Source organism: Aythya fuligula, chromosome 9, assembly GCF_009819795.1.
Source record: "Aythya fuligula isolate bAytFul2 chromosome 9, bAytFul2.pri, whole genome shotgun sequence".
Taxonomy (NCBI): Eukaryota; Metazoa; Chordata; class Aves; order Anseriformes; family Anatidae; genus Aythya; species Aythya fuligula.
The window spans coordinates 12157229-12166933 of NC_045567.1; the positions used below are offsets into that span (position 1 = coordinate 12157229).

The following is a 9705-nucleotide window of genomic DNA, read 5'->3' on the forward strand; positions in this document are numbered from 1 at the left end:
AGAGATATTCTCAAAGGTGGCTGCGTCCCCTTGGGAAGACAAAACCCTGCTGTTCATGTGGTGCTGGGGCCGTGCTGGTCGGCACCAGCGGGAGCTGTGGTCCTCGTGCAGCTCGCACAAGTCCCACTGCTTATGTAAATCCCCCGCTGAGGGTGGCGGGGCCGCGCTGCCAGCTCCTGGAGCCGTGCTTAACTGGACACATGTGTGCGGCCTCGCGGCGTGCGGCGGCGCCGAGCCGTCTTTGTGCCAACCTGTTGGGAGGCTGGGGCTGGCAGCCAGCGGTGCCTCTCCTCTGAATGGAGCTGCACAGGCACGATGCCCTAAATCGGGGAGGGGAGCACCCCTGGTGGCATGCAGACAGAGGCACCTGGGACTTTTTGGCAGCTCCGGGCACGGGGCAGCTTGTAGCAAGGCTTGGGGCCGAGGTGCGTGTTGGTGGGTGCAGCTCTGGCTGTTCCTCTCTGACAAAAGCCCGGGTTTTGCAGCGCAGCTCTTTGTCATTTTGCCCTGGCTGTCAGTTTTCTGTTCTGCCGTTTGCCTCGCAGGAAGACTTTGGGGGGGGAGGGGGAGAGCTAATTTCAATTGTTCAGAGGATGGAAGTAACTTGTTTTGTGGCTAGAGAAAACGAGCAGAGCTTGCTGTGCGCAGGGAGTTTTTCCACTGCTGTCTCTCGTTTTAATACTGTAACCTCGAGGGCTTCCAAAGTGGTGTGTGGCACGTTTCTGCCCTCCTTGCAGCAGATTTGCTCCTGCTACCTGGCCGTGGGCTGCGAGCTTTGTGATGGGCATGGCCAGAGTGGCCATGCATCACCTGCACTGAGGGAAAAATCCATCTTGTAGGGCCTGGCTGTTTTTTGGGCAGGGTTGGGTGGACTAGAGTGGATGGTGGATCTCCCCTGTACAGGCTGGGATCTTGCTCGGAAAGCAGGGGGCTTTTGGGTACAGCAAGGTGCCCACCTCGGCCTCCACATGCAGGGGCGGCTCTCCTACCTCTCCCCACGTGACCCCAGAAAAATGAATCACCAAAACCGAAAGGAAGCAAAGAAAAAAAAAAAAAAATCCCTCCCCAGAGCTGCCTTCCAGAGGGTTGGGCAAAAGATAAAAGCTCCGCGAGGAAATGGGGCTCCTCCTCTCCCCCCGCGCCTTGCCATTTAAATGTCTGCACACAGGCTGAGCCCACACTGCCCTGCAGCCTCCTCGGCAGCCCCAGCACCCGGCGTGATGCCCACGCAGGGGGACTCAGGAGATGGGTGTTAGCCCCCGGCCCGCAGTGGCTTGGCCCTGAGCAGTGCTCGCAGCAGCCCCACGGGAGGACCATGCGAGGGCACTGGGGGCTGTGAGCATCCATCCCTCCATCCATCCGTCGGGGTGGATGGACCCCCTGCGGCCAGCCCCCCATGTCGGCCTCGCTGCTGCTCTGGGCCGTCCTCCTCCACTGGGCCTCCGGCGGGGGCCTTGCCCGGGGCGGCAGGACGTGGCAGCACTGCACAGGTAGGAGCCGGGGTCGGCGGCACGGGAGGGCAGCTCGGAAGCGTTAGTGGGAAATACTGGGGGGCTTTCAGCTCCCCGTGCTGCCGGAGCAGCCCCCAGGAAGTGTGCTGTGCTGCAGGGTGCCCCATACCAGGCATGTTTGGATACCCCTGTGGGTTGTCTCGGGGTGACGGATGCATCCTAAGCCCTCCTGGTGGCAAAACTGCCCCGGGAGGTTCCTGTCCTGTCCCTCCAGCTGTGGAGCCACTGCTTCCACTGCCCCTCCTGCACCCTCAGCCAGCAGCGTCCCACGTCCCCCGGGTCTGTGCTCCCACTGCAGAGCACGGTCCCGGTGGCTGCTGATCGTTAGCAGCAGCTGATGTGGGAGGCAAATTGGGACTCACGTCTTTGGTTTTAGCTGGAAACTGCCTCAGCGAGGACATGGCCCTGCCTGCCTTCTCCAGGCACAGCCTCCAGCCTTTGGGCTAATCCCTTCCGCCCTTGGGGCAGCCCGGGGGATGCTAAGCCCTTCTGCAAACCTGAGCCTGAATTCAGCTTGTGCTATTTGCTGGAGAAAAAAAAAAAATATATCAGAAACTGGTTGTTTCCTGACAGCCGCGCACTTTTTTCTGGTCCTTTCCTAAGCAAAGTGCCTGGGGAGGGTGTGCTTCCTCACCCCGGCTGTTTCAACCCCACTACGTGCCCAGCCAGCCTTGCTGATGGCTCCCTCCTGCTTGGCCTCCCCTCTGTGCTTAAGCAGAGGGGATTTTGGTACAAATGGGGACTAAGGGCCCGCGAGCTGGATGTGTGACAAGCAGAGGGCCACTGCATGGACCAGCTCCTGGCAGGAACGCGCTCCGTGTGGGGGCTCGGAGCTGCCTGTTCCCCAGCTGCATGCAAGCAGGGGTTTGTCTCCCAGTGCCGTTTTTTCAGCTGGGTGGTGCCCAAGGGCTGTGCGTGTTCTTTTCTCATCTGGGGGAAAGTATAATTATTTAATGAGAGCTTTTCGCATCCGCTGGGGAAGTGCCTGTGTGCAGCTGGGGCTGGGGCAGGGACTGCTGTGCCCCCTGCCCTGGGGACGGGAGCAGGAGCCTGTTGTGCCAGCACACTCGTGGGCACTTCCCTGCTCTCCTGGCTCTGGCTTTGGGCTCTGGTGCCAGCTGGACAGATGGGAGCAGAGCCCTTGGAAGCTCGCAGAGTGGGGATCAGCACATGGGGTGCTTCATGCCATCGAGACCCCGCCACAGCATCCTGCCTGTGGGGTGGGGAGGCTGGCCTTGGCCCCTGCGGTGTTGCAGAGCACTGTAGCCAACGCTGGACATAGGTTTGCTGCCCTGAGCGAGCAGGGGAGCTCCAGGGCAGGGCGGCTGGCACAGCCGTGACGTGTCCCGCGGTCTCTCTGCGTAGACCTGCGCCCGCTGGACATCCTCTCGGAGGTGGTGCCGGCCGGCGGCCTGGCCCGCGGCCTGCGGGTGTTCCAAGTGCAGGGGGTGCGCGGACTCCAGCTCGCCGCCGCCTGGCCCCGGGCCTTGGGCTTCCCCGCCTCGCGCCTCTTCGTCCACTGCGACCGCTTCCCTGAGGAGTTCTCCATTATCGTCACCCTGAGAGTCCTCGACGTCCCCGCCAAGGTAAGCACCGCCGCTGGGGGCTGGGACCGGCCCCTGTCATCGGGTGCAAGGCCGGGAGAGGAGCGGGCAGACCTTCCCTGGCCTCCTCCTGCAGAGGAACGAGTACATCTTCACGCTGATGGCCGAGGAGAGCCCCAGCGTGCTGGTGGGGCTCCGCTACGCGCCCAGCAAGCTCCACTTCCTCTTCTGGAGCCAGGAGCGCTCCAGCGGCTGGCAGACCCGCGTCACCTTCCGCAACGTCTCCCTGGCAGACAGCCGCTGGCACACACTCGTCCTGGCCGTCTCCGGCCAGTCCTTCTCGCTGACGGTGGACTGCAGCAGCCCCAAGGACGTGTAGGTCGGGGGCAGCTCCTGGGGGGCTCGGGGGAGAGGTGCTGGGGGACGCAGAGGGCAGGGCAACCACTCTGCTGGGTGGTTGTGTCCCCCAGTCGCCACCACGACGTTATCATCCTCTGCCTGCTGCAGGGTGGTGGAGACACCATTTCCAGCTTCTCTGTCTGTGAAGAGAGCCAGATTTTACCTGGGCAACAGGAGGAGAAGGAAAGGCTTGTTCACGGTAGGTGTCCTTTCTGTCACCAGGTCGCTGCGGGGCAGGGGTCCCCAGGCAGAGCAGAGTGCAGGTGCTGTGCGCATGGTCGTGCGGGGACATCCGCTTGGCTGGCAGCCCGTGGCCTCCTGGCTGCACGGACTCGATGGGACAAATGTGCAACAGCTGGTGGCGCGGTCTTGTTAATACAAAAATTACACCTGGGCCTGCCTGGTGAGAAGTGGTGGTAGCAAAAGCCTTCTGCAGCTAACACAGCCCCTGCCAGTGCTCCAGCCATGCCAGCTGTTAAACTGCCCAGGTCAGAGGTTTTGGCACGTAACGTTGATCTGAGAAACATGTGTGAATCACACTGAGTTGCAGCCTGGGAAGGAGGGAAGCAAACAGGAGTCTGGGGGGAAGCTCAGGACATGAACCACCTGCAGCTTCCATTTCCCAGCCTCATGGGACTCGCTCCTGTTCCCCTGCTCCTGCTTTCCCAGGGTCTACTGAGGCAGCTTGTCCTGCTGCCAGGAGCTGACGCCACCCCTCGGATATGCCCGGCTGTGAATTTTGAAGCAGCCACGCTCTCCATCCCCGCTGTTCTCCAGGACGTGCCGGTGAAGTCAGTGAGCAACGAGGTGCTGAAGTACCCCTACGGTCAGTGCTTGCCAGCAGGTGCTCGGGGCACTTGGCTCTGTCCTGCCAGTGTTGCAGGGGGCTTGTTGCATGTAGGACGGCACAGAGCAGGAGCATTTCCTAAGAACCCTGGAAGTCTCCCCTGGGGATAACAGAGAGAGATCCAGGTGTCTTGAATTCGGGAAGAGGAGGAGGAGAAGCTGGGTAGCTTGGGGGGCAGGTGGGAACTGCTATGGGGTGACAGGGACTGGGGTCCAGGTGAATCCAGCCTGAAGAAGAGAGGTGAGACTCGAGCCTCCCCGGTAACACGGTGGCCATGGGCTCACACTGCTGGTGCCAGCAGCCCCCCGGGTGCCAGCAGCCGGCCATCTGGCTCGGGGTCAGGATGCTGTGTTCCCTGGTGCCCACCGGGATGTTCAGCCTGCTGTGTGTCTTGGGGTGAGCCTCTTCCTTCCTCCATCACATGCATTAAGGGTGCCTGCCTTGCTCCTGTTTGTGCCCAGAGACTGACATGAAGGTGACCCTCGGGTCCCGTCCACCCTGCACCAAGCAGGAGAAGGCGCAGTTCTGGTTCAACGCCCCCCGGAGAGGGCTGTACCTCTGTGACGGCAGCACCTGGATTTCCATGCTGGAAGGTACTGGTATGCTATACATGATGCTTGCTGGGAAGGGGGGAAGCTCTTCCAGCATGGCAGGAGCAGAGATTCACCCTCAGTGGCACTGGGGGGCAGGAACCAAGGACGTTGACAACCAGCAGGGTGATACAGTGGAGTTGTCTCTGCATGCTTCTTCTGTCTGTGCCTACATCAGTACTCTCAGTGCAGCTCTGGATTCACTCACATAGTGTCTGTGCTGTCTGTCCGTGCTGTGCTGTCTGTCCCTCCTGGTCCTTCTCAGGTCAGTTTGCCCGAGCAGGACAGCTCAGGCCACCAGGTGCTGTGCTGCACATGTCTGGGGTGCTGGGCTGCTCCCTGCTGCAGGTCCCCAGTGTGTGAGCGCTGCTGGTGCCAAAGTGCTCGCGGGTAGAGGGGAAGGAGCAGAAGGACTCCTCAGCCCCTGGAGATAGCGGGGCGAGCAGTGGGAAGGTGACAGTGGCAGGTCCCCATGTCCTTCCAGCCCTAGTGGCCTTGGTGCAGAAAATAGCAGGACAACGCTGGAGCACCCAGGCCTTGCAGGAAAGGGGATGGACTTTGAAAATAAAACTCAAATTTCACCCACATGCTCACAATTACCAAAATCCATCTCCAGACAGTCATAGAATAGCCCAAATTGGAAAGGACTCACAAGGATCATCACTCAGGACTACCTAAAAATGAAGGTGTGTGCGAGGGCGTTGTTCCTTCTTACACTGCAGCAGCCTGGGTGCCGCGACCACCTCCCTGGGCACTGGCCTGCCCAGGCTTCAGCATGAGAGCATGGAGCAGGAGGCACAGAACAACCAAGTCATCCTTTGCCCCTCTTCTGGGGCTTTTCTTAAGACAGCAACCATGTGCTGGGTTTGGACGAGCTTTTTGCCTTCTCCAGGAGCTGGCAGTGGTTGGTTTCCCCATCCCTGCCTACCTCTGGAAGCCATCAGGACTTGTACCATGCATCTCGGTGCTGGGCGCATCTCACAGCAGGGCCATCCAGTTCTGAGTTCTCCTTTCTGTTGGTTTCGTAGCCAAACAGCGGCTGGACTATGTGGAGGAGCACCAGAGCCTGGTGACCAACTCGGAGACAATGGGCATCGAGGTCTTCACCATCCCGAAGGTGGGACTCTTTGCGGCCACTGCCAACCGGTACACCCCCCCGGGGTCAGCTGTCTACAAGTGGACTGACGGGAAGTTTGTGCCCTACCAGAACATCCCCACCTACCAAGCTCAGTCCTGGAAGTATTTCACCATAGGGAAAAAGGTGAGTCTGCCTGGAAAGTTGTTTCAGGGCTGCACCAAGCTGCAGGTGGCCCACGCTGGCTTCCCTTCACCTAGCCCAGGGCAGACCTGTGTCTCAGGCATGGTGCAGGGGGTAAATCCTCATCGCCTGTGTCTTTGACAGAGTCACGCTGATGCATGTATTCACCAGGTTAGGGTCCATCCTAGGGACGGCCCCCTGTTTGCTGAGGCACAGCTGCACCCACCCAGGAGGCAACCGTCAGCCCCCAATGCTGGCAGGATCTTCCTGCGGGGTCATCCCCTTGCAAGGAGCTCCAGGCCAGGCAAAAAAAAATCATCTGCTGAGAGCTGCAGGGCTCCCAGGGGAGTTCAGATTGTCCCTACCCTGGTACCACCTGTCTTGGCTGCAGGGTTTTTCTTTGGCCTGGAAAATATTTTATTTCAGGGCACCATTATCATTTTTCCTGTTGTCATTTTACCTGTGATTTTTTCTTCTGAACAACCTTTCCCCGTGGGAAGCCTCCCAGCCACCCAACCCATCCTTGCCCTGCCCGTGCTTGTTATGTGCCCCCGTGAGAGGAGAAAAATGAGATGTCCTGGCTTGTTATTTTTCAGATCTTCCTAGCAGTGGCTAATTTTGAGCAGAACGACAGGGGTCAGGAATTCTCTGTAATATACAAGTGGAGCCACAGGAAGGAGAAATTCATCACCCACCAGAGGATCACCACGCACAGCGCTAGGGACTGGGAGGCATTTGTCATTGAGGGAGAGGCTTTCCTCGCGGTGGTCAACCACAGAGAAGGTACCCAGCCCTTATTCCCTACCGGCACGGCTCAGCTACCTGCTTGGGGCTCAGCTACCTGTGGGGCAGGCATCCCACACTGCGGGGGGTGAATGGGTCGGTGCTGGGGCCCTGGCTCTGCAGGACAGCGCTGGCCTCGTTTGGGTCCCGGGCTGGTGGCACCCCCAGTGTTGGACCCCAGCACTTAGGATGAGACCTGCTGGCACAGCAAGGCCCCATGGGGGGCTGCACACATCATGCAGGGGTTAGGACCTTCATGGCTGAGCCAAGCTGGATCTGTTCCCTTCAGGAGCTGGAGTTCAGCCTCTGCAGAGTTGCCTCTCATCCACGCGGCCGTTTCCTGCAAGCCCCATTCCTCCCGGAGCCCTTTGTGCCCCATTCTCTTCTGTTGCAATGAGGATCACCCATAAACCCTATAAACTTGTGGTCCCACTGCTGCTCGCTCCCAGACACACCAGTGGGGCCTAGCCAAGGGCAGCGGTGCTGAGCAAGCATGGGGTGAAAAGGGACCAGTGGGTCCGCCCCTCCTCCTGGGACGGGGCCAGCTTTTTGTTGGAATAATAATAAATAAATAGGTAATGATTAGGCTCTGGCTGGAGCTTCAGGAGGTTTCCAGGCTGGCCACCACGCCAGGGGCAAGTGGAGATGCCCCCAGGGTCCTCTCCTCAGGGGGTGAAGGGCTCCCAAGCGGCAAGGCTGGCAAATATTGCCTCGTCTGGCCTGCTTCTGGATCTTTATTCTGTTCTTTCGTCACTCTACATGTCCTTGTCTCCCCCAGGGAATAACCACAACATAGACAGTGTGATATACAGGTGGAACCCCCGGACCGGGCTCTTTGAAACCAACCAAACCATCCCTACCTCTGGTGCCTACGACTGGGAATTTTTCACCATTGGGCCATATTCCTTCCTGGCCGTGGCCAACACATTTAATGGCACATCCACGAAGATCTACTCACATATCTACATCTGGCTCCGTGGCTCTTTCCAGCTCTTCCAGTCTATTCTGGTAAGGTTACCCACTGGTCACACACTGCTTCTCAGTTCCCCACTGGGTTGAGACAAGCCAGGGAATAATTTTGATGGCTGGTCCTCTTTAGTCCTCTGAAAAGGTAGCAAGAGTTTCCCACTGGTTCTCCCCTAGGAATTGACCAAGGGAAGTTTGTCTTCTTCCTTGGACGGTCTTAAGACCGGGTAGCATCCACACTGCACCCCTGTCAGGTTCATCACACTTCCTAGCGTGCTTGGCTTGCAAAAGGCTTGTCCATGTGATGCTTCTTGGGCGGCTTCTTTCCCCTCAGACCTTTGGTGCTGCCGACTGGGAGGTCTTTCATATCGGGGACAGAGTCTTCCTGGCTGTCGCCAACAGCCACAGCTATGACAGTGGGATGCCAGTGCCCTCTAATTTCTATGCCATCAACTCCTCCATCTATGAGCTGAACGTCACGGCCCAGATGTTTGTCAAGTTCCAGGATCTCCTCACCTACAGGTACCTGTGCAAAGAGCCAAGGTGCTCCTCTGCCTGTGGTATTACTCTGAGCACCCCAAACTGCATAGGGGTCTCCTGGAAGGCCCAGAGAGTTCATGGGGGCTCGCACGCTGCTGGAGTGTGAAACTGATGGGGAGGGCAATGGGAGACGAGGCCTGGGCACTGAATCCCAGTGGGAATTAAGGGAAGGCCCTGGATTTGAGAAGAAGGAGGGATTTCCTTTCAGGAGCAGCCTGGGAAGACTGGGGTTTCCCAGACCTGGAAAGCTGGGGCTGGGGCTGGCCGGGTGCCTGGGAATGGGGTCAGAGCAGGGTGGCAGGGCTCGGTGTGGGGTCGGTGCATCTCACCCACCTCTGCCTGCTTCATCCCCCAGCGCCCTGGACTGGGAGTTCTTCTCGATGGGGGACGACTCCTTTCTGGTGGTAGCAAACTCCTTCGATGGCTTCACCTTCTCTGTTAACAGTATTATCTACAGGTACTGCTGCATGGCTGGGGCAGGGCGAGCTCTCCAACAGACCTGGGGGCAGCAGGAGGACACGGGCACTCCTGTCCCTTCCTGAGGGGCCGGGTCCCAGCCTCATGCCTGCACTGGCCAGCTGGGTGCAGGACACCCCATGGGGAAGGCACAGCTGTGGGGACGGGTGGGTGGCTCTTTGCTCTCCTGGAGAGAGCACAGGGAGGGTGCAAGGGGAGACAGATAGGCCTGCTCCCTGTCTCTGCACAGGCTTCCAGGCAGGAAGGGAAGCCCTCAGCCTGAAGCACTGCATGGAGGTGGAAGGTGCCAGGCTCCAGGTCCGGCTTTCCTGCCCACTTTTAGTGCCCCCGGAGCTAACTGCCCTCCCCGTGCAGGTGGCAAGGCTATGAAGGCTTCGTAGCAGTTCACCACCTTCCCACCGTTGGCTGTAGAGACTGGGAGGCGTTTAACACCACCGAGGGCTCCTACCTCATCTACTCCAGTGCCAAGGAGCCACTTTCCAAGGTGCTGAAGCTGAAAACCACATGAGGTGGCCGAGGCGTACTCAGCTCCTTGCCGGGACTGGGACGAGCAAGGGCGTGGAAGTGGGAAGACCCCAGCCCGGGACAGACGAAGCCCAGGGACAACTGCAGCATCCACCCGGGGACGGCTGGCTGTGCGTGCCACAGGGCAGAGAGGAGGACAGGAGCTGCCGGGCTCAGCAGCCTCCAGCCAGGAGGGTCCCAGAGCCCTGCTGTCACGGCCAGAGCTCGTGCAAAGCCAGGGAAGAAAAAGCCCGAGCAGAGCGTGTGCTCTTGGGTCGGGCATGTG

General features: G+C 59.4%; 1 protein-coding gene across 1 annotated transcript; it reads left to right on the top strand.

Moving 5' to 3' along the window:
• The first annotated feature begins 1396 nt into the window (after positions 1 to 1396).
• Positions 1397 to 9423, top strand: TSPEAR (thrombospondin type laminin G domain and EAR repeats). The gene is made up of 12 exons (XM_032193585.1): positions 1397 to 1490; positions 2877 to 3097; positions 3192 to 3430; positions 3563 to 3653; positions 4124 to 4280; positions 4763 to 4894; positions 5920 to 6152; positions 6746 to 6932; positions 7711 to 7940; positions 8233 to 8420; positions 8794 to 8895; positions 9270 to 9423. The coding sequence occupies exons 1-12, from the start codon at positions 1397 to 1399 to the stop codon at positions 9421 to 9423; spliced, it is 2028 nt and encodes a 675-aa protein (XP_032049476.1).
• The last annotated feature ends 282 nt before the right edge of the window (positions 9424 to 9705 follow it).

Coding starts and splice junctions, on each gene's coding strand:
- TSPEAR (XM_032193585.1), top strand. CDS start 1,397: ATGTCGGCCTCGCTGCTGCTCTGGGCCGTCCTCCTCCACTGGGCCTCC. Junction 6,933..7,710: donor GGTGGTCAACCACAGAGAAG/GTACCCAGCCCT, acceptor TGTCTCCCCCAG/GGAATAACCACAACATAGAC. Junction 8,421..8,793: donor CAGGATCTCCTCACCTACAG/GTACCTGTGCAA, acceptor TTCATCCCCCAG/CGCCCTGGACTGGGAGTTCT.